At 39.7% G+C, this 23,853-nt stretch overlaps 4 protein-coding genes across 6 annotated transcripts; 2 read left to right on the top strand and 2 right to left on the bottom strand.

Moving 5' to 3' along the window:
- Positions 1-1,587: 1,587 nt before the first annotated feature.
- On the bottom strand, positions 1,588-3,535 carry LOC135346743 (protein asteroid homolog 1-like). Its single transcript, XM_064544472.1, has one exon. It carries the CDS (start codon positions 3,533-3,535, stop codon positions 1,802-1,804), a length of 1,734 nt encoding a protein of 577 aa, XP_064400542.1. The 3' UTR covers positions 1,588-1,801.
- A 2,377-nt stretch (positions 3,536-5,912) lies between these two features.
- LOC135346739 (protein asteroid homolog 1-like) lies at positions 5,913-8,870 on the top strand. Its single transcript, XM_064544467.1, has one exon. It carries the CDS (start codon positions 6,935-6,937, stop codon positions 8,687-8,689), a length of 1,755 nt encoding a protein of 584 aa, XP_064400537.1. The 5' UTR covers positions 5,913-6,934; the 3' UTR covers positions 8,690-8,870.
- Positions 5,913-23,841, top strand: LOC135346740 (exportin-5-like). 3 transcript variants are annotated; one of them, XR_010398105.1, is made up of 13 exons: positions 5,913-9,781; positions 10,414-10,532; positions 10,778-10,850; positions 12,756-12,893; positions 13,337-13,495; positions 13,631-13,816; positions 13,897-13,988; positions 14,276-14,378; positions 14,793-14,876; positions 15,098-15,223; positions 16,129-16,219; positions 16,403-16,470; positions 23,746-23,841. XR_010398105.1 is itself a non-coding variant. In XM_064544468.1 (13 exons), the coding sequence occupies exons 1-13, from the start codon at positions 9,650-9,652 to the stop codon at positions 16,803-16,805; spliced, it is 1,473 nt and encodes a 490-aa protein (XP_064400538.1). In that variant the 5' UTR covers positions 5,913-9,649; the 3' UTR covers positions 16,806-18,726. The 3 variants fall into 3 exon arrangements, 2 of the variants coding, with proteins under 2 accessions (XP_064400538.1, XP_064400540.1); XM_064544468.1 differs by lacking the exon at positions 23,746-23,841 and adding an exon at positions 16,759-18,726 and having other exon boundaries at positions 16,348-16,470; XM_064544470.1 differs by lacking the exon at positions 23,746-23,841 and adding an exon at positions 16,516-16,541 and having other exon boundaries at positions 16,348-16,470.
- On the bottom strand, positions 18,709-20,888 carry LOC135346744 (protein asteroid homolog 1-like). Its single transcript, XM_064544474.1, has one exon. It carries the CDS (start codon positions 20,654-20,656, stop codon positions 18,923-18,925), a length of 1,734 nt encoding a protein of 577 aa, XP_064400544.1. The 5' UTR covers positions 20,657-20,888; the 3' UTR covers positions 18,709-18,922.
- Positions 23,842-23,853: the final 12 nt, after the last annotated feature.

The following is a 23,853-nucleotide window of genomic DNA, read 5'->3' as shown; positions in this document are numbered from 1 at the left end:
TATAATGGTAACTTTATTCTCTTACCATGAGTATTGAGAGTACCATGCACTGTGCATGCATGTGCATGGCACGTTGCTCAAGCCGGACATGCTGTGGGTTCCTTTTGTCAACTGGTGCAATTATCGTGGAGATCTCTATGATATCAAATCCCACACACTATAGCTCACGTGATCCTTCGCTTGGTTTCATAAAGTGACCATGCTGTTGGACATGTATGTGTAGCTACTAGCATAAGTAAAAAACTTGTATGTGGATTAGCCACCATGCCACTGTGTCTATGTAGCTATAATAGTTTAATTTACACTAGCTATTGCGAAATAACTTTTGTGAGTACTGTTTGATGATTTTGTCGAACTCTATCAAGAAATTTCGTGAAGATCTGTCCGTCTGCAATCTGCAATCATGTCAAAGTATAAATTAACTCTATGCCACAGTCGAGTTATGCATTTTGATTGTCAACGGTGAAATTTGTTTCTTTCGTGTTGTTGAGATGAGCTGATAGCTTTGTCAGCTGCATGTGAAATCTTCTTTCGTGGTGTTGTAATCAACAGCTGGTTTTTCGTGATGGCAGGTATGCGTGTGGCTCTGTTCAAGCAAGCAAACGTAATGTAAAGACTAAAGTCACAAGCTAAGGCTATGTTGATTTGGGTGCAGAGCATCTATTATGTATTTGATATAAGGAACTCTATGCCGGTGAACGTCTTGTTGCATGTGATCAACAACTGGCTTTACAGGGATATGATATGACTTTGCATGCACATGCAGACAGTGCAATTTGAGAGACGATTTACGTTGATAGTAATATATTATGATTATAATTATGAACTCTGAACTTTGTGCCCCAGTCGATATTTGTTGATTGATGTGTTCTTCTTTCGTGTTGTTGAGATGAACAGATAGCTCGATACGTGTCAGCTCTGAAATCTTCTTTCGTGGTGTTGTGATCAACAACGGGTTCTTCTGTTACACCTGCAGGTACATTTAAAAACAGTTGCTATAATCAGGAGTGCATGAATAGTATAATTATATTATTTTATTATTCAATCTCTATGCCATGCACAGTCAAGATTTGTTGATTGTCTACGGTAGATATTCAGCGAAGGCTTCGAGAGATCCTGCAATACTTCGATTCTTTCTTTGAGCTGTGAGATTGATTTTTCGATTAGTAGATATTTCTTCCTCAGTCGGTGTTGTTGAGATGAACAGTTAGTTCCGTAAATTTTCTTTCGTGGTGTTGTGATCAACAACTGTTCCTTCTGTTGGCATAATATATGGCTCTGTTCATACATGACCATGCATGCATTGAGTCGGAACACATTTTCCCGAAAGAGATGAACAGATTCTAATAAAATGCTGTATATTAACAGGTTTGTGCATGATAGCGTAATTGTGGAAGCTTGTATTTTGACTATAGGTTTGGAGCTGGTTGTAAAGAGAAATATTACCACATAAACACTTTAATCGTTGTGACCGATTTTTTGCATTTCATTGTGCATGGATTGTATTGATTTTAATTTTGCTTTCACTGTGGCATGACTTTGTTGCTTGTATGCATAACGATACTGAATCACTATGTTTTTAGTGCATTTATGATCTTCAATGTATTTCAATTAAAATTTCAATATACACTATTGCATATTATGTGCACTCTATAAATTTATTAACATTTACTGCATGTGATGTTAGCAAATGAGAGGAAACTAAATTCACGGATAATTTGAAAAATGGTCGGTATAAAACTCTAAAGTCGCATTTAATAATAATACCTGTCACCTTACGATATATATATATACTTATAGTTCAGTATGTAGTGCGACGTTTCTTTGTCTGCGAAGGCTCTAGTTCAATATCTTTCAAACTTTCAGTAGAATACTTGCTCTCTGTAATTATTTGTAGCATACTCGTTGCCAATGTGTCCATCTTTTCTTGTAGGACCTGTGAGGTCTGCTGGTAGAAGTGTAGAAGTAAACTTGAAGAGAATAGCCTAGCAGGGCTTGTGTATGGAAAGGGGTGGCTTAGAACTTGGTTAAACGCGATAACGTGATGTAGTAGACACTGCCACTGAGCATAGGAGTGTAGAAAAAACAGCATCTCATGTTGAGCTAGCTTACATCCGTCTTTTCGATCAATCATTTGAAAATGGCCATAGCAGGTTAGAATACAGCATACGAGCGACTGAATCAGGTGTGTATTGTCGCAAACTACTTTACGTACCCAGCAGCGCCCTGCGATCATGGCTAACTGTAGCCCCTCAGGAATGTCCGACTCAGCAGGCTCTGTATAGTGAAACACACGATACATTATCTCTTTGCGAACGGTGACTGGCATTTGTGGAACATCTTTTAGTGGCACAGGTAGAATTTTGGTGTGCTTTGGAGCTAAGATGACTTCGGTGTCCACCAATGCAAGTTTTGAGTTGTCAGGTGGTGGTGGCTTAATTTCGGTTGTCACTATCTGATGCTTGTTTGCTTGGTCACCAAGTAAAGCCCCAATGATAAATTTTCTTCCAATTTTTGTAACCTTCCACGCGCTTTGTTGACTGAAATCTTCGACTACTATTGTGTGTCGCCACCGCTTTGTAGTAGGGCAAGTTGCAAGACTCATTATTGGAGCCATGAACCTACCATTCTTGTACTCCTGCATGATCCACTCCGGGGTGTGTGGATACAACTCCAGAAGTGAACTGGTAGATGCAAGGTCATCAAATGATCGAGCTGTCCCTCTGTAGTACAATTTGATATTTTCCATCTGGCTTGTGGGGTTCGGACAAACGAATCGTGTCAAAGTTGCATTGCTGAAATCTAGCATTGCTAGTTTTCTTGAGATGTCGTGGAGTGGTGTGCGTGAGGTTAATTGCAGTGAGGACCGTGAAACACCCTTATGGAAGTCATTGCCTAGGATAAAAGGAAAGAACAGCCGCTGTTCTTCGTTCAGTTTTAAGCTTTTATCGAATTCTTTATACTGAAATCGTTTGACTGGCTTTTGAAAATCAATTCGTGTTTGTTGGTCACCACCTGTCAATGGTATGTAGCCAGCTTCAATGTTGAAAATAAAGAAGTCTGAATCTTCACTGATAACAGGGCAAGATAAACTATTGGCAAGTGATGCAATATCTCGATCTGCCTCTCCGTCTGCTATGAAGAATTTTGTCTTCAAGTCTCTCAGTGCATCAAGAAACACAGTATGTATGAACAGTGGACGAACAATGTTGCGTGGTGCTGTGCCTAGGGATTGGCTGTTAGCAATTCCATTGATACGCTCTTCGTTTCTCGCTATGTACGTCTGATACTTGCTGTTATCGTGATCCATACCATCCACCACAATGTACGGCTCTATTCCTAATGCCTTGAGCTCTCGAATGTACACTGTAACCGTTTCATAGAACTCTTTGTAATCACCTCCAAACTTCCACTCATGCTGTTTGTTCAGATTATAGCAGAGTGAGTTGCCATCGATGACTACTTCGCCTGACACTTGTATTGTGTCCCATCCTTTGCTACTGGACACAAACTTCTTCAACTTGGGTACTCCCATTTCGATGTTAATATAATAAATGTGTATTAACAATTTATGTTATCCGAAATAGTCACCTGATGTGTAGTAATGAATAAACTTAGGTTTATAGCACCTTATAGACATACATTGTCTTGTTATTTTGCCTCTTTTCCTTATTCAGCGTCCATTGTGTATTTATTGTGCCAGATAGTTTTAATTTACAATTGTTAGCCATCGAAGATGTGACTAAAGATTCTGCTTCAGAGGTGATGAATACTGTCTTAAATTTTGTACAGAGCAGCAACTAGTAACGATCGAGTTTTACAGCGGCTTAAGGCGTTGAGTATAAGGTCGAATCTCAGATTGAACGGCTTAAAAAGAACGAGGTGATTGTTCCTACTCTGGCAAAAGTAGTGTTTAAATTGTTGATGCTGTCCGTGAAACAGCTGATCGAGATGTGGTGTCACTTGCAAATCATCTTGGCTTAGGTTTGGACTCGGATTTTTTCTATTGCATCATAGTCATGCCCGAAAATTTTTAAATAAAGTATTTTGACTGTCGAAAATTTGATCAAAAGTTCACCTTTAGCCACCCGAAAATCTGCCTCTTCTTACTGTACTGTCTTGGAAATGACTTTCACGGTCGCCATGCACTACCTGAGCTAGGAATTGATCAAGATGCTAAAGTAGAGCTAGTATAAAAAACTTAGAACATCCTCTTTAAACGTTGATGATTATCAAGCAGAACTCGCTAGTGATCGTAAGTTCTATGAAGTTGTTCCTCGTTCTTTTGAATACATGTCTCAACACTTAGCGTTTAGTACATCAGTCCCTCAGTGGATTGTATCTCGTTTCAAGAGAGGAGAATTTTCTCATACCGCAATGCATTTCTTGGCCGTGGATCTTCTAGAGGGGAAACAAATCTGAAAGTATATATTAGTGGTTGAAGATTTAAAACTAGAATCTGCTTGGAAATTGACTGATTCCATCCTTTTGTATTTTATCGGTGCTCTGCTTAGTTGCTATCAAAGGGACAGGATCCCCAGCATTGTTGTGAAAAGTCGGCAGGACTGCTTGTGTTCACCTGTCGACAATGAAATCAACCTCTAGATCTCGTTAAAGCATTTAAGTATACTCAGGTCACATGACCTACAAACTATCTCTGATATGCCCCTACTAGATAGAGAGAAAATTATTTTACGTGTATTTCACTGCAAATCGGTTTCAAAGACTTTGGGAAAAGCTGAAGTTAGCGGTAATTGCAAGCCGATGCTGGCTGAAAATTTTACAATGTTGATTATAATTTTGGGGCTTTCATTTCAGCACTATAGTTTTTTGCTTTCAAACGTGTAGGGGAGCTTGACAGATAGATAAAGCGGGACATTACCAAGAACCCTCAATGGCTCGCCTTCGCCGGATCCACTATTTAGCACAGTGGGAATGCATGCTCCACCTTGCAAATTCATTCAATCAAATTCTGAACTATCCATTTACTTACACTAGTCTGGGCCGAATGTTCTCAGGAATAGTATTTCACAGGTTTTTTACAAGTGGTTCAGGCGTTCATACAAGGTTTGACTTCGAAGGTGCTTGTATGTACGAAGCGATAACGAAAGAACTTCTCCTCACAAGTTGAACCTGTTTGTTAAACCTATGCTGCTCCCAAGACTATACCTAGTAAGAAGACTGAGACTGTTGTGAAAGTAAAACCAAAAAATGTGTATTGTGTACAGTGCATCCAATCCTATAAACTATATACCACAAATATGTGAGTAGTTGTACTTAAATGTAAATATCTAACCATTCTAAGAAAATGTGCTGATACCAGTGCATGTGTATAGGTGAATGATAAGCTACAGGGTATCCAAAAATGTATTAAGGTTGAGTAAACAATTGTTATTGGGTAATCGGATAGGGAGAGAAAAGGCCAATGGTTTCCGGCTACGTTTTGGAACTTTCACAACATCTATAGATAGTTTGGCTATAATTATGTAAAAGGTTCAATGTTGCGTACACATCCTTTGCAGTGCGAACAATTGCTAGTTTTCCGTTTCGGTTAGGGAGAGATTTGAAGAAGATCTTACGGCTAGGGTCCAGACATTATTACTTAAATAAATTTTCTAACTTTTGATAAGAAAAAATTGTCCCAAAAATACTTTAGTTCCAGAGATAATTAATGTTACACACATTTTTTTTTACGATCACCCCGTTTTTGATTTCTCACAATAACAACTAACAACTTTTGGGGAAATATTTTTAAATAAGCTTTATATTCATTCACCTACACAATGGTATCAGTGCAATTTCTTAGTTAAGATACATTTAAGTACAACTACTCACACATTTGTGGTATTCTACTGGATGCATGCACTGTACATGACTGTGTATTAATCTTTGTGTATCAGCGAATGATACTGTCACGGCACACATTTGATACACGGAAATAGGGTAAACATGTGATTTTGCCTAAACAAACGCATTTCATGAAGCTTGAATTTCTATAGACACTAAGTTGCATATAATTCAGGCTATTGGTGTGCCTATCACTAAATTTCACTCTGTCCTGCCTCGAGTGTATTTCAAAAGTAAATGTCTTCATTGCCACCTTTCAATGGTATCACCTATTTGAGGGATAGCAATTTTGCCTTACCACGGATTATAGCCCATGGTCCAAGGCCAAAAAATGGCAAATTATGGTCCAGCCAACACATAACAATAAAGTATTGAAAGAAACAAAGTAGCATTGCATGACTGTATCAATTAGCATTCTATACATCTGTAGATTCGTAATTCGAAAAGGGGTTGTATATATACGGTTGTAGCTGAACAGAAGAAATTTCTACATGAACAATTGAAGTTAAGTTTGTAACGGGTTAAGGGTGGATCTAATATTACACAGACACAGAATCATACAATCGTTGAGCTTCTCGAGACAGTTCGTTGGTTTTGAAGGTGGTTTTGAAGGTAGTAGAATAAATTAACTTGTAGAATTATAGGTGCTCAGCTTTTTGACTCCCATTTTTTCAGTAAGACTTTGTCAGGCTGTCTCCTTTGGGCTTTTTTGTGGTGTGGGTACTATTAAATGGTATTCACAATTCCAAGAATGATGTGTTTCTACAGTAGTATAGATTGCTGATGTCACGGCCTCTAAGAATGCTCTTTTATATAACGAACAAATACTATTATATAAGTACTTATATGGTGGTTTTCAAAATTTCAGGAATTGTTTTTCCCCATATAGGTATAGTAGCCAGTTTTGTATTATAATTATCGGTCAGTGAATTTAGTTTCATTTCACTGCTGCTTTGGCGATCACAGCTAATGGTGCATTAGATCTATAGCTATACAAAAACTGACTGTGTTCAAGTAGTGTGTGTGGCCAAGATCATTCACTGACAGGAAGTTTTTGTGAACTTAATTGCTGTATCGATTGTTGATCATGGGAATTCGGACCTTAACCACCTACATGAACGAGAAGGGGCACTTCGAGTTTGTAACCCTGAAAAAAGTTTCCAGTAGGATTGTCATTGATGGATTTAGCTTGTCCTATCAACTGTTTTGTGGAATTGGATGGGGTGATTATTGTGAGTTTTATGAGAAGGTTCTAGATTTCTTTACAATGCTAAAATCTATCGGAATCGAGGCCTATGTGGTAGTCGATGGTATTGATTATGAAAATGAAAAGGCAGCAACTAGTGATGATCGAGTTTTACAGCGACTTAGGATGTTGAGTAGGGCCAAATCTCAGATTGAACAGCTTAAAAAGAACAAGATGATTGTTCCTAATCTGGCAAAAGTTGTGTTTGTCGATGCTGTTCGTAAAACCATTGGGGCTAGGTTCTTTGTTGCCGATGGTGAAGCTGATCGAGATGTGGTGTCACTTGCAAATCATCTTGGCTGTCCCGTCTTAGGTTTGGACTCGGATTTCTTCATTTTTAACATAAACCACGGACTGATTCTCATACCGCACAATTTACAAGACCTTAAAACAGAGGTGCAGTATTTTCACTATCAGAAATTTGATCGAACATGCAGCTTTAGCCACCCTCAAATTCGCCTTTTCTTACCATACTGTCTTGGCAACGACTTTCACGGTCGCCATGCACTACCTGAGCTAGGAATTGATCAGGAGGCTAAAGTAGAGTTAATAGTTGAAAAGCTTAATAACTCCTCTTTAAACATTGATGATTATCAAGGAGAACTCGCTAGTGATCGTAAGTTTTATGAAGTTGTCCCTCATTCATTTGAAGACCTGTCTCAACACTCAGCATTTAGTACATCAGTCCCTCAGTGGATTGTATCTCGTTTCAAAAGAGGAGAGTTTTCGCGCAATGTAATGCATTTCTTGGTAGGCCATATTCTGAAGGGGAGCAAAATCTGGAATTATCTACTAGTTGTTGAAGATATGAAGAGAGAGTCTGCTTGGAAAGTGACCAATTCGGTCCTTCTGTATGCTATTGGTGCTCTCATTAGTTGCTATGAAAGTGGCAGTATCCCTGAAATTATTGTGAGGGTCAGGCAAAAATCGCTGTGTAAATTAGAAGAACGCAACGTTTCCTCCTCGCTCAATGAGAAGCATTTAGAGATTCTTGGATCACACAATTTGTTGAATATTCCTGATATGCCCAAAATAAAACAAAGAGACATCGTTTTACGTGTATTTCAGTGCAAGCAAATTTCAGCGGAATTGGAGAATGTCTCTGAAGATCTGAAATTAGCAGTAGTTGCAAGCCGGTGTTGGTTGATGGCTATTCACTCAAGTGTGGACCATCGATTCAAGGCTTTCATTTTGGCTCTAATTCTCTGCCTTCAAAAGTGTCTCTGTAAAGGCAGTGATGAAATTAAGGATTGCCGTAACCAAATGAAGGCTCTTGATCGGATCCACTACTTAGCTCAATGGGAATGCATGCTTCACCTTGCCAATACTTTCAACCAGATCCTCGGCTGCCCTTTTACCTACACAAGCCTGGGTCGTATGTTCTCTGCAACAGTATTTCAAAGATTTTTCGTGAACTTACCCGATCCTCTCTACTCAATGCTTGACGAAGAAGGGAGGATTATGTACAATGCAATAACGAAAGAGCTTCTCCCGGATGCACCAGTCGAACCTGTTCGCCAAGCCCATGCTGTTCGATTACAATATTCGATCCCTACTCAGAACAGATTTGCATCATTGTCTAACTTTGTGGATTGAATTCTACAGCATCTAAATCACTGCATGTTTATCGATAGTGATCATGAGCAATTAATGTAACAATAGTATCACGATACATTAGATATTCATAGAACCCCGTTTTCTATGGCTACATTTATTTTAATTGTTACTTCATAGCGTGCATTATTAAGTTATGGTCAGGTGACTATATACAAGCTGATTGGCTGGAGATCATATGATCAGCAGCACTAAGTACAAGTACCGTATAGGGGTAATTTTTGTATGAGCTACCCATTCGTATTTTAAGTATTCGTACAGCTCAGGATAGTGCAGGGCGTTGAACCTATTGCAGTAAAATAATTAATTACGAAATACAAAAAATCCACCATACGAAAATAACCCGCTATATATACGGTACTTATCAATAATTTGTGGTAATAGTCTGGATACACTGCATGTACATCGTACAATTATTCTCGAAACAAGATGCTCGGAGAGCATTCACCCTGTGCGTTGACATAACGGACATGCGATTTACTTTTTATAAAGCAACAATCATATAAAACAGTGTTTTTGTCACCTTCTAACAGTGGGGTACGTGCATGCATGTCTTACACTGGATTGTTCAGCCATCATTGGACGATATCTCAGGAACCATTTTGGTTTACACCATAGGGTAGGATGGCTGGTGTATAGAACGAAGAAGGTTGTAGTATGATGGGGTAGGTGCTGTTTGGAATGAGGGACATAATTCACTGTTAATAATAGGCTCATCAATTAAAACAGTGTGCATGTATTATTATACTAAAGTATGCAAATTTTATGTATCAATATTATTATAAATCTAGACAGTGAGTGCATGCCTAGCCTCGATTCAAGGCCGATTAAAATACGTATTTTAATCGGCCTGGAATCGAGGCTAGTGCATGCCACAGAGTGCGAATGTTTGAAAATTAGGAAGTGGGAGGGGCTGAATGCTGCAAGACCACGAGGTTGAAGATGGCTGTCCAATGGTCCTCTGAGCATGAGAAGCAGGATGCCTTGTTGCTGCTGTGTCGAGACCTCATATCCTGTGTCAACAAGATCATGGACCCCTCGTCCATTCAGGCAGAGAGAGCAGAGTGTAGTCAGGTAGGTTTTGTACTTCCAAGACCTAATCTAGATAGATTGCCTATGGACCCTGATCTAGATCTAGCCTGGAACCAGGGCTATGATCTAGCTTAATACTAGGAGAAAGAGTAGATCTATATAATAAGAATAAGAACGGAAGAGTGCCGAACTACCAATAGCTCTACACAAATATTGTGCACAAAGTAACATGACTAGCACAAGTCATGATGAAAGTGTTGTAAGCTTACTAGTAATCTCCTAGTAAATGTTAGCATGACGTTTTAGGGATGTGGTAATTGAACAATGACATCTGATTCTAGCTAATTGTTCGCGTTCAACGTTCAGAGCTGCTCACTGCACACTGATAGGAGACAATCTCTTCACAAAAATCATCTCAATAGAGACAATGAGTGCGGTTCGAAGAAAGGGTGTAATCTTCACCTACACTGGAGACCCCCTTTAAAAAAAAAAGGCATGGTTGCCTAGTCCTGTTACGATTTCATTTGAGATTTTGTGATTTCATGAAAGATATCGGATTTCATGCTTGATTTCTGTTGATTTCTACTGTTTGTTCGAAGTCCCTGTTTGCGTATCACTTTTGCTGAATTACTGAAATACATTTAGCTGTCAATTTTAATTTCTTGTTTTTATAGAAAGTGGAGCAGTTCAAAGATGAGAGTCCGTACTGTTTGAGGTGTGGCTTCATTCTGTCCGAGGAGCACGTCCCTGTCATCAGGCACTTTGGATTGCAACTCATGGAGCATTTTGTTAAGTGAGTGTTCATATTGTACAAAGTGAGAGTTGATGGATGCTCAATGAGTAGAGAGAGACCTTCTACATTCGTATAGTCCAACTGTTGTCACCACTATCTAAGCAAGATACAAAATAGCGGGCAGCTCTATTGTCAAAAGACTGCATCAACTCTAATTAGCAGTTGAACATGATACCGAAGTTTTTCGTACCATCTAATTTAAGCTTGATATTCTAATTACTGATACGTCCGTATCTCTTCTCTAGGTATCGATGGAGGAGCTTGAGTCTGGATGATGGCAGAGAGTTCCAACTGAACCTGCTTCAGTTCCTCTCAAATGTGAGTATAGTAGATTCTCGCTAATCCGCCCCTATGAACGGTCACCTCGATACGATATACCAACCGTTTTGTTTGGCACCAATTGCTAGCTAGATCACTACTGCACAAAACTCGCCTTGAAAGGTTGTCACCTCACTATTCCCGTAAACTAGTCAGTTTTGATCGCCCTATATAAACCAGATTTTTTAATAGACTTTATACGCATATAATTATCCACTTTCTGAATTCTGGCCACCTTGCTTACGCGGCCAAACTGCATAGTCCCAAGAGCGACCGGATTAACGAGGGGCTACTGTACATGTATACTTTATCAACAGTTGTACTAATGAATAGCTTGCTGAAATCTATATGTATTCAACACAGTGGCGTAGCAAAGGGGGAAATCCCCCCTTTTTTCTGGATTTCTAATACTCACCTCAGGTTATTACCCGAGGCGTGCGTGGGCGGCCACGGGTATAGTAGTCCGTTGGTCTGTTTGTTTGTTTGTTTGTGATGGGCTTTTCTACTCACCTGGATGCCACAGTACTGCGTTTACAGCATGGATAGCCTTTATACAACAATATCTTGGTTTAAATAGTGGCAGATTTTGATGTTAAAGCTTCTTTGTCGAGCAAAAGCTAAGAAGCTTGAACTTGCATGTTGGCAGCTAGCTATAGCTACACGTGGCCTTGACTACCGTACGGGTAGAAAATTTCGAGGTGTTTTTAATTTCGCGTTTTTCGTGGGTGGCTGCAGAACACGAAAATTAAAACCCGCAAAAGGCTTTGTTTACGCATGCGAGATAGTGACACACCCTAACTCCACGAAATTTACTACCCGCGAAATTTTCCAAATAAGACAGAATATTGAATTGCACGAAAATTTACACCCTCGAAATTTTCTACCCGTACGGTATATGTATTTGCTGCTGAAGTGATCCGTACCAGGAACAATTGAATAGGGTCAAAGTAGAATTGTGACTGGCCTGGGTTGGTTGTTGTTGCTGCTGTTGATTGATTCTTAGCTAGCTCTGGATCCTACTCTCCAGCCTGGCAGGAGCCATACTTCTCTAAGTCTAAGACTCCAGGCTTCTTTGCTGTGATCCCAGTCCACAGTGCATGTCTCAGTTGTTAGTTTAGTTTTATTGCTCCTTGAGTTGCTGTGCTAGTCATACATGCTACATGCACTGCATCATTATCACTCCTCTGGTTTCTGTATTATCATGTCACCAGCTGAGGGTTTGCACTTTAGTGCTCTAGTTTTATCTAGCTGAGCACCCCCTTTTCTTCCTTGTCTTACTGTAGTCAGGGTAGAATAGTCCAGGAAGATCCTGGATGGTTTGGATAACTTTTGGTACAGACGCAAGGGCTATAGGTGCATGGACAGACCATGCGGGAAGCTGGATGGTCTAGGTAACTTGGATACATGCATGCACATTAGGGGAAGATCCCAGGTAATTTAAGGGATACTCAGATGTATGGCTGAACCACTGATTGGATGTCTGGGTAAGTAAGACTTGCAAGTATGGGGATAATCCACAGGTCCAAGTATGGCTGCAGTTAGCTAGCTAGTGGCAAGTAAAACGATTTACATGTAGTCTCTAAACTGTGAGCTATTCTGGTTGAAATCTATAGACTAGCTCTCGTTCTTAGCCTGCGCAAATAGAACATCGGGCCACACCCAACTAGGTATATAAGTAAATTATGACATCATATTAAGAAGCATGGCTTCCTGTCAACATTTTTGGTGCTGCGCGGCTGGTAAACAGTCACTTTACGACCGCTTTTTGTCCCCTTCAAAAAATGATGGCTACGCTCCTGCAACATTGTGTGTTGTATCCATGCAGTCCTAGCTGATGTTTTACTCTAATTATATCATGTCAGTGCTTCTCAACTGCACTACAACTCCTTCTCTTTCATGCTGCAGAAACTCCTTCCTTATGATCAAGAGCCCACTTTCGTTAAGGAGGCTCTGGCTAGGGTCACCGTGGAAACAGCCAAAAAGATGTGGCCGCAGAGATGGGATTCGTTTATCACTGACTTGGGGACTGTCTCAAAGTGTGGGGTAAGATAATCTTTAGTCTTTACACTCGTATAATTATTGCTTTATGCACTGAAATTGTAGTGATTTTGTTGTGTGTATGGGTGTAGGGGAGAAATGTGATGTTACACTAGCACACTAAAATTATGTACACAGTTTGTTGGAGCCAATTAACAGCTTCCATTTAAGTACCGTATAGCGGGTAATTTTCATGGGGTAAAAAATTCGTTTCACTGATTTTCTTAAGTAAAAAATTGCATTGCCTGCACTGCGTTGCGGTGAATCACACTTTACGTTTTCGTGGGGAAAAGGAAGTCAGCTTGTCGACCAAAATTACCAGCTATACGATATTGGTCTAACTTCAATGGTTTCTCGCTACTTATACAATATGTATAATTATTAGGCGTACTATTATGCCACCACTTCAAGTACAGTCCTTGCATGCTGTCACACCTCTCCCCTCCCAGTCCACCCAGGTGGAGCTGGTGTTGCTAATATTTTGTCGTCTGGCTGAGGACATCCACGGGTACGAGTCTGGCATGACCTCAGGGCGTAAGAGGGAGATGGCAGCTGCCCTCAACCAGCAGTCTCAGACAGTCTTCACTTTTCTCATTAGCAACTTAGAGGTATTATCTAGTACTGAATTTAGCTTTTATGCGAAGTGATCTTTACCTATTTTCAACTAAGCCAAAAAAAATCACAGCGTGACTGATGCACTCGTCCATTCTCTTTTACCTTACTATTTACCTATTATCCCCCAGTCTCCTCTGTCGGAGCCCCTTCGTCAAACTGCCCTGAGCACGATAGTCAGCTTTGTGGAGTGGGTGGAGTTTCCCACCCTCCTGATGGAGGACGCCAAGCTCATTAAGCTCCTCTACAACCTCATAGGGATGGAGGAACTTAAGACTGTCGCCTGTGAGTGTCTACTGCCTATCCTCTCCAGAAAAGTACGTATTATTTTGCTGTCGATCAAGCACATGTTCTTTGACTACACAATGGTAGTTAAGTAGTGTTAACTTGATTTCAGGGTGATGTTCGCAAGACAGAGGGAGACAGGACCACGATTCTCTCATTGCTTCTCTCCACTGAAGCTCTCAATGGAATCATGGCTGCTTCAATGTAAGGTGTAAGGTTTAAAGGACATTACATCATTGTGGTAATCTTTTACATTTTTTGGGCTGGTACAATTATCTATAGAATGCATATTGCTGCCACTTTCATTCCCTCAAACATTCATATGTGTATAATAGTAATCTTATCTTTAGCATTGTAGCTTAGTGTTAACAAATTCGAAGCTTGTCTTGTCATAATTATGACAAAGTACATGTATGACCTTGAAGGTCAATGTACTCTGTTGTATAGTAAAGCCATGTAAACTATTATTTAGTACATATCTGTGTTTGCAGACTGGCCAACTCGCAAGGTGTGGTGGAGGAGCAATACGTGTTCCTGAAGAGGGTGTGTCAAGTCCTGGTCCACTTGGGCACCTCTCAGCTGGCACTGCTCTGGGTGAGTGCAGGGATCTGCCCTCATGTGCAGTGCACAGCTAGACCACCACTCCCAACGTCACTATTGTACCACATATAGTCAGGCTTAAACTCTTAGTATTAATTACTCTGTCTGTAATGTGGGGATGCACTAGCTCAAACAACTCCTGTGAGACTCGGGCACTGTTAATATTGGGCTTGCTCAAAAACAGCTTTCTCATCAATAGCAAACCTAACCCTACAATATTCCCTTATCAACCTTTGTAGCCATAATATATGTACATTATGTGGACAGGTGGGACATCTGATTACTGTTATGTTTTTTCAGTGTGGTGCGTGCAGTCTCTATCTATACGCTGGAATGTTATCTGTGTGGTATCAATGATGGTTGTGTGTCTGTTATCAGGCCCTTGTTTCTTGTTTCTTTTCTCTACAGACATACTCTCTGACATTCAAGCCTCCGGAGGCTCTGGAACTGTACCTCCAGGTTGTGGCTGAGTTCACTAAACACAACAGCCAGGTAGCTATAGCGCTGTCATTGTGCTATGTAGCATTATGCCTAGTTACTTTCATACACTGAATCTAAGGTGTACATTGGCTTTTTTAGTACACTTTTAAGAGAGGTTCCACTGTATAATATTTAACATAGTGGCATACTGCAACTCTAGTCTAAAAACAAGCATGCATGCTGTAGAGTTTTAACCCAACATAACTATCCATTCCTCCCGCCCACACATGCAGCTGCTGAGTCTGACATCAGCTGATGTGTGGATCACGTTCCTCTCCCACAATCACCTGAAGGACCACCCAGTGTTCAAGGACCACCTCACACACCTCCTCACAATAGCCAGACAGAAACTGCTCAAGGTCAGCACAGGAAGCTTTGTGAGGGATAAACATTCGAGAAAATCAAGCATTGATTCATACAATGAACATTTTGCAAACTGTTGATAGCCGTATTTTTTTATTTTCAATAATGTTTATCCCTCACCAAGTTTCCGCCATATTATCTGTTGTTGTGTCCTTTACCTGCATACCATAGTGATCAGTGGTATGATATCTTGTTGACCTCATCAGCACCTGTGCATGTGCAGAAGCCAGTGCTGCTGGCCATGGGCTTGGTTGGCGGAGGTTTTATCCCATTGTGCATGTTGCTAAGATACTATAGTTGATTTTATCTTCAACTTTCAAAGTCAGCCCTACTGTCATTAAAACGTGTGTCATTGAAACAATGAAAGCAGGTAGTGCACTTATTTTGGAGGCTTTTCCAAAGATTTCATACAATTCGATAATGGCACCAAATGTGGACACCCTAGTCTCGAATACCAGCCGGTTCTCATTGTAGCGTGGGAGGGAGAGAACCGTCTGGTTACTCTGGGCATACTTTTCTGTCCTCGGACGGAATGTTGATAGAGTATATTCATTGGAGCCTTACCCGCAAGAATGTAACATAGCTTTCAAGAATATAACAGTTTTATTTAGTGCGCACTAAATTGTGGGTTATTATCACGTGATTAACAAGATGATCACATTCCTGACTGACAGAACGTTCCGCCCAGAGTAACCAGACGGTTCTCTCCCTCCCACGCTACAATGATAACCGGCTGGTATTCGACTATGGACACCCCAAGTTTTTAATACTGCACCAGCCCCTTTTTCCCATGCCTACTAATCATTTTGGTGCCGTATATGCCACTGGATTATCACGAAGTTATAGAAGTGCTCACATATATACTGATATAACTCTTGTGCTTGCCCTGCATGTATTGTAGGTGGGTGACCCTGATGTGTACGACCATGTCAGTTCAGAGTATTCCCGTCTGGACTTTGATGGGGCGGATGACTTTATGCTCTTCTTTGCGAGTAAGCATACTGTTTATCTAAACCCTAACTGTGTGGTAATTGTATTGTACATGAAGCTTACTGTATTGTATGTGCAGCACTAACTTGCAAATGTACATTACATATAAGTGCAACAACTTACTTTCTAGCATTTCGTGGTAAGATGGTAAAGATACTTAGTCAAGTGTCTCTTCTGATTCCAAGAACAGCTGCTGTAGAAGCTCTCACCGTCACTGAGCAGATGGTCCAGAAGAAACTTGAACCTGGGCAAGGTGAATATGCATTTGCTTTACGTAGCACTATATGTCCGAATTTAGTTGGGACGTAGTGACTACTTATTCTCTACTCCTTGCTTGTGCTGCTATAACGTTGGTATGTGAACCAATGCACTTGAAGCGATTGTCCCACTAAGTGATTTTAATCCAAGTTTTTAGTTGCTTATTATATATAGGCATTAAGATGTACAGTATGTGAATTGTGTTGAAATTGATGTGGTTGGAATTGTTGTGCTTCATGTGACTCATGGACTATGCCGCAGATGGAGTAATAATATTATATAGTTGACACAGGACCTCTGATAAGCTGTCTCCAGACATACTTTGGTTGATTGTAGTCACGTACAAGCATGCAAGTCACCTTTGAGGAATTGAGATAGTGAATTGCATGATTATATCTAACTTCATACAAGCTTATAATTATAACGTCATAAAAAATATATAACCTGTAATGTTATTGCATGCAGTGCAGTCGGCATAAAACATTCGACTTGTGCATGCAGTGTTGAAGCATAATTATAATGCACCCAAGTTATTTATTTTGACTCTTACATAGTGTACTCACACTATGTACAGCTATACCTTGTATATAATTATAGAGTCTGTATATAATTATAGAGTCTGTATATAATTATAGAGTCTCCAAAACTATGATATATATAATGGTAACTTTATTCTCTTACCATGAGTATTGAGAGTACCTTGCACTGTGTGCATGCGCATGGCACGTTGCTCAAGCCGGACATGCTGTGGGTTCCTTTTGTCAACTGGTGCAATTATCGTGGAGATCTCTATGATGTCAAATCCCACACACTATAGCTCACGTGATCCTTCGCTTGGTTTCATAAAGTGACCATGCTGTTGGACATGTATGTGTAGCTACTAGCATAAGTAAAAAACTTGTATGTGGATTAGCCACCATGACTGTCTCTATATGTAGCTATAATAGTTTAATTTACACTAGCTATTGCGAAAGAACTTTAGTGAGTGCTGTTTGATGATTTTGTCGAACGATATTTAGCTCTATCAAGAAATTTCGTGAAGATCTGTCCGTCTGCAATCTGCAATCATGTCAAAGTATAAATAAACTCTATGCCACAGTCGAGTTATGCATTTTGATTGTCAACGGTGAAATTTGTTTCTTTCGTGTTGTTGAGATGAGCTGATAGCTTTGTCAGCTGTGAAATCTTCTTTCGTGGTGTTGCAATCAACAGCTGGTTTTTCGTGATGGCAGGTATACGTGTGGCTCTGTTCAAGCAAGCAAACGTAATGTAAAGACTGAAGTCGCAAGCTAAGGCTATGTTGATATTTGGATGCAGAGCATCTATTATGTATTTGATATAAGGAACTCTATGCCGGTGAACGTCTTGTTGCATGTGATCAACAACTGGCTTTACAGGGATATGATATGACTTTGCATGCACATGCAGACAGTGCAATTTGAGAGACGATTTACGTTGATAGTAATATATTATGATTATAATTATGAACTCTGAACTTTGTGCCCCAGTCGATATTTGTTGATTGATGTGTTCTTCTTTCGTGTTGTTGAGATGAACAGATAGCTCGATACGTGTCAGCTCTGAAATCTTCTTTCGTGGTGTTGTGATCAACAACGGGTTCTTCTGTTACACCTGCAGGTATATTTAAAAACAGTTGCTATAATCAGGAGTGCATGAATAGTATAATTATTCAATCTCTATGCCATGCACAGTCAAGATTTGTTGATTGTCTACGGTAGATGTTCAGCGAAGGCTTCGAGAGATCCTGCAATACTTCGATTCTTTCTTTGAGCTGTGAGATTGATTTTTCGATTAGTAGATATTTCCTCCTCAGTCGGTGTTGTTGAGATGAACAGTTAGTTCCGTAAATTTTCTTTCGTGGTGTTGTGATCAACAACTGTTCCTTCTGTTGGCATAATATATGGCTCTGTTCATACATGACCATGCATTGAGTCGGAACACATTTTCCCGAAAGAGATGAACAGATGTCTAATAAAATGCTGTATATTAACGGGTTTGTGCATGATGGCGTAATTGTGGAAGCTTGTATTTTGACTATAGGCTTGGAGCTGGTGGTGAAGAGAAATATTACCACATAAACACTTTAATCGTTGTGACCGATTTTTTGCATTTCATTGTGCATGGATTGTATTGATTTTAATTTTGCTTTCACTGTGGCATGACTTTGTTGCTTGTATGCATAACGATACTGAATCACTATGTTTTTAGTGCATTTATGATCTTCAATGTATTTCAATTAAAATTTCAATATACACTATTGCATATTATGTGCACTCTATAAATTTATTAACATTTACTGCATGTGATGTTAGCAAATGAGAGGAAACTAAATTCACGGATAATTTGAAAAATGGTCGGTATAAAACTCTAAAGTCGCATTTAATAATAATACCTGTCACCTTACGATATATATATATACTTATAGTTCAGTATGTAGTGCGACGTTTCTTTGTCTGCGAAGGCTCTAGTTCAATATCTTTCAAACTTTCAGTAGAATACTTGCTCTCTGTAATTATTTGTAGCATACTCGTTGCCAATGTGTCCATCTTTTCTTGTAGGACCTGTGAGGTCTGCTGGTAGAAGTGTAGAAGTAAACTTGAAGAGAATAGCCTAGCAGGGCTTGTGTATGGAAAGGGGTGGCTTAGAACTTGGTTAAACGCGATAACGTGATGTAGTAGACACTGCCACTGAGCATAGGAGTGTAGAAAAAACAGCATCTCATGTTGAGCTAGCTTACATCCGTCTTTTCGATCAATCATTTGAAAATGGCCATAGCAGGTTAGAATACAGCATACGAGCGACTGAATCAGGTGTGTATTGTCGCAAACTACTTTACGTACCCAGCAGCGCCCTGCGATCATGGCTAACTGTAGCCCCTCAGGAATGTCCGACTCAGCAGGCTCTGTATAGTGAAACACACGATACATTATCTCCTTGCGAACGGTGACTGTCATTTGTGGAACATCTTTTAGTGGCACAGGTAGAATTTTGGTGTGCTTTGGAGCTAAGATGACTTCGGTGTCCACCAATGCAAGTTTTGAGTTGTCAGGTGGTGGTGGCTTAATTTCGGTTGTCACTATCTGATGCTTGTTTGCTTGGTCACCAAGTAAAGCCCCAATGATAAATTTTCTTCCAATTTTTGTAACCTTCCACGCGCTTTGTTGACTGAAATCTTCGACTACTATTGTGTGTCGCCACCGCTTTGTAGTAGGGCAAGTTGCAAGACTCATTATTGGAGCCATGAACCTACCATTCTTGTACTCCTGCATGATCCACTCTGGGGTGTGTGGATACAACTCCAGAAGTGAACTGGTAGATGCAAGGTCATCAAATGATCGAGCTGTCCCTCTGTAGTACAATCTGATATTTTCCATCTGGCTTGTGGGGTTCGGACAAACGAATTGTGTCAAAGTTGCATTGCTGAAATCTAGCATTGCTAGTTTTTCTGAGATGTCGTGGAGTGGTGTGCGTGATGTTAATTGCAGTGAGGACCGTGAAACACCCTTATGGAAGTCATTTCCTAGGATAAAAGGAAAGAACAGCCGCTGTTCTTCGTTCAGTTTTAAGCTTTTATCGAATTCTTTATACTGAAATCGTTTGACTGGCTTTTGAAAATCAATTCGTGTTTGTTGGTCACCACCTGTCAATGGTATGTAGCCAGCTTCAATGTTGAAAATGAAGAAGTCTGAATCTTCGCTGATAACAGGGCAAGATAAACTATTGGCAAGGGATGCAATATCTCGATCTGCCTCTCCGTCTGCTATGAAGAATTTTGTCTTCAAGTCTCTCAGTGCATCAAGAAACACAGTATGTATGAACAACGGACGAACGACGTTATGTGGTGTAGTGCCCCTGGATTGACTGATAGCGATTCGGTTGATACGCTCTTCGTTTCTCGCTATGTACGTCTGATACTTGCTGTTATCGTGATCCATACCATCCACCACAATGTACGGCTCTATTCCTAATGCCTTGAGCTCTCGAATGTACACTGTAACCGTTTCATAGAACTCTTTGTAATCACCTCCAAACTTCCACTCATGCTGTTTGTTCAGATTATAGCAGAGTGAGTTGCCATCGATGACTACTTCGCCTGACACTTGTATTGTGTCCCATCCTTTGCTACTGGACACAAACTTCTTCAACTTGGGTACTCCCATTTCGATGTTAATATAATAAATGTGTATTAACAATTTATGTTATCCGAAATAGTCACCTGATGTGTAGTAATGATATAGACATACATTGTCTTGTTATTTTGCCTCTTTTCCTTATTCAGCGTCCATTGTGTATTTATTGTGCCAGATAGTTTTAATTTACAATTGTTAGCCATCGAAGATGTGACTAAAGATTCTGCTTCAGAGGTGATGAATACTGTCTTAATTTTTGTACAGAGCAGCAACTAGTAACGATCGAGTTTTATAGCGGCTTAAGGGGTTGAGTAAGGTCAAATCTCAGATTGAACGGCTTAATAAGAACGAGGTGATTGTTCCTACTCTGGCAAAAGTAGTGTTTAAATTGTTGATGCTGTCCGTGAAACAGCTGATCGAGATGTGGTGTCACTTGCAAATCATCTTGGCTTATGTTTGGACTCGGATTTTTTCTATTGATCATAGTCATGCCCGAAAATTTTTATAAAGTATTTTGACTGTCGAAAATTTGATCAAAAGTTCACCTTTAGCCACCCGAAAATCTGCCTCTTCTTACTGTACTGTCTTGGAAATGACTTTCACGGTCGCCATGCACTACCTGAGCTAGGAATAGATCAAGATGCTAAAGTAGAGCTAGTATTTAAAAAACTTAGAACATCCTCTCTAAACGTTGATGATTATCAAGCAGAACTCGCTAGTGATCGTAAGTTCTATGAAGTTGTTCCCCGTTCTTTTGAATACATGTCTCAACACTCAGCGTTTAGTACATCAGTCCCTCAGTGGATTGTATCTCGTTTCAAGAGAGGAGAATTTTCTCATACCGCAATGCATTTCTTGGCCGTGGATCTTCTAGAGGGGAAACAAATCTGAAAGTATATATTAGTGGTTGAAGATTTAAAATTAGAATCTGCTTGGAAATTGACTGATTCCGTCCTTCTGTATTTTATCGGTGCTCTGCTTAGTTGCTATCAAAGGGACAGGATCCCCAGCATTGTTGTGAAATGTCGGCAGGACTGCTTGTGTTCACCTGTGGACAATGAAATCAACCTCTAGATCTCGTTAAAGCATTTAAGTATACTCAGGTCACATGACCTACAAACTATCTCTGATATGCCCCTACTAGATAGAGAGAAAATTATTTTACGTGTATTTCACTGCAAATCAATTTCAAAGACTTTGGGAAAAGCTGAAGTTAGCGGTAATTGCAAGCCGATGCTGGCTGAAAATTTTACAATGTTGATTATAATTTTGGGGCTTTCATTTCAGCACTATAGTTTTTTGCTTTCAAACGTGTAGGGGAGCTTGACAGATTGATGAAGCGGGACATTACCAAGAACCCTCAATGGCTCGATTTACAAGTGGTTCAGGCGTTCATACAAGGTTTGACTTCGAAGGTGCTTGTATGTACGAAGCGATAACGAAAGAACTTCTCCTCACAAGTTGAACCTGTTTGTTAAGCCTATGCCCCTCCCAAGACTATACCTAGTAAGAAGAGACTGTTGTGAAAGTGAAACCAAAAAATGTGTATTGTGTACAGTGCATCCAATAGAGAGTATAAACTATATACCACAAATATGTGAGTAGTTGTACTTAAATGTAAATATCTAACCATTCTAAGAAAATGTGCTGATACTAGTGCTGCATGTGTATAGGTGAATGATAAGCTACAGGGTATCCAAAAATGTATTAAGGTTGAGTAAACAATTGTTATTGGGTAATCGGATAGGGAGAGAAAAGGCCAATGGTTTCCGGTTAAGGTTTGGAACTTTCACAACATCTATAGATAGTTCGGCTATAATTATGTAAAAGTTCAATGTTGCGTACATGTCTACACATCCTTTGCAGTGCTCAAAATTGCTAGTTTTCCGTTTCGGTTAGGGAGAGATTTGAAGAAGATCTTACGGCTAGGGTCCAAACATTATTAAGTTTAAATAAATTTTCTAACTTTTGATAAGAAAAAATTGTCCCAAAAATACTTTAGTTCCAAATATAATTGATGTTACACATATTTTTTTTACGATCACCCCGTTTTTGATTTCTCACAATAACAACTAACAACTTTTGGGGAAATATTTTTGAATAGCTTTATATATTCATTCACTTACACAATGGTATCAGTGCAATTTCTTAGTTAAGATACATTTAAGTACAACTACTCACACATTTGTGGTATTCTACTGGATGCATGCACTGTACATGACTGTGTATTAATCTTTGTGTATCAGCGAATGATACTCTCACAGCACACATTTGATACACGGAAATAGGGTAAACATGTGATTTTGCCTAAACAAACGCATTAATTTTCATGAAGCTTGGACACTAAGCTGCATGTAATTCAGGCTATTGGTGTGCCTATCACTAAATTTCACTCTGTCCTGCCTCGAGTGTATTTCAAAAGTAATTGCCACCTTTCAATGGTATCACCTATTTGAGGGATAGCAATTTTGCCTTACCACGGATTATAGCCCATGGTCCAAGGCCGAAAAATGGCAAATAATGGTCCAGCCAACACATAACAATAAAGTATTGAAAGAAACAAAGTAGCATTGCATGACTGTATCAATTAGCATTCTATACATCTGTAGATTCGTAATTCGAAAAGGGGTTGTATATATACGGTTGTAGCTGAACAGAAGAAATTTCTACATGAACAATTGAAGTTAAGTTTGTAACGGGTTAAGGGTGGATCTAATATTACACAGACACAGAATCATACAATCGTTGAGCTTCTCGAGACAGTTCGTTGGTTTTGAAGGAGGTTTTGAAGGTAGTAGAATAAATTAACTTGTAGAATTATAGGTGCTCAGCTTTTTGACTCCCATTTTTCAGTAAGACTTTGTCAGGCTGTCTCCTTTGAAGTCAATGGGCTTTTTTGTGGTGTGGGTACTATTAAATGGTATTCACAATTCCAAGAATGATGTGTTTCTACAGTAGTCTATTGCTGATTTTGACCTTATGCATGATTTCCCAGAACCTAGCTGTAAGAATGCACTCCTCAGACCTGGTAATGCTTATAAGCTCTAGACTTTGGTCAAGACATCTTGAAATGTGCACAATGTTAATGTGAGTATTGTATTATATACGCATGCATGCAGAGTGCAGTCGGAGTTCCATGTTGTACATAGAGTGGGAGGGTCTGGTCGCATTCCTCGAGTGTTGAACTGGAACACTAATGCTGAGCTCCTCAAGTGGTGAGTTGTTCT

The sequence above is a fragment of the Halichondria panicea genome, chromosome 13 (assembly GCF_963675165.1).
Source record: "Halichondria panicea chromosome 13, odHalPani1.1, whole genome shotgun sequence".
Taxonomy (NCBI): Eukaryota; Metazoa; Porifera; class Demospongiae; order Suberitida; family Halichondriidae; genus Halichondria; species Halichondria panicea.
This window is presented reverse-complemented; position numbering and strand designations above follow the sequence as displayed.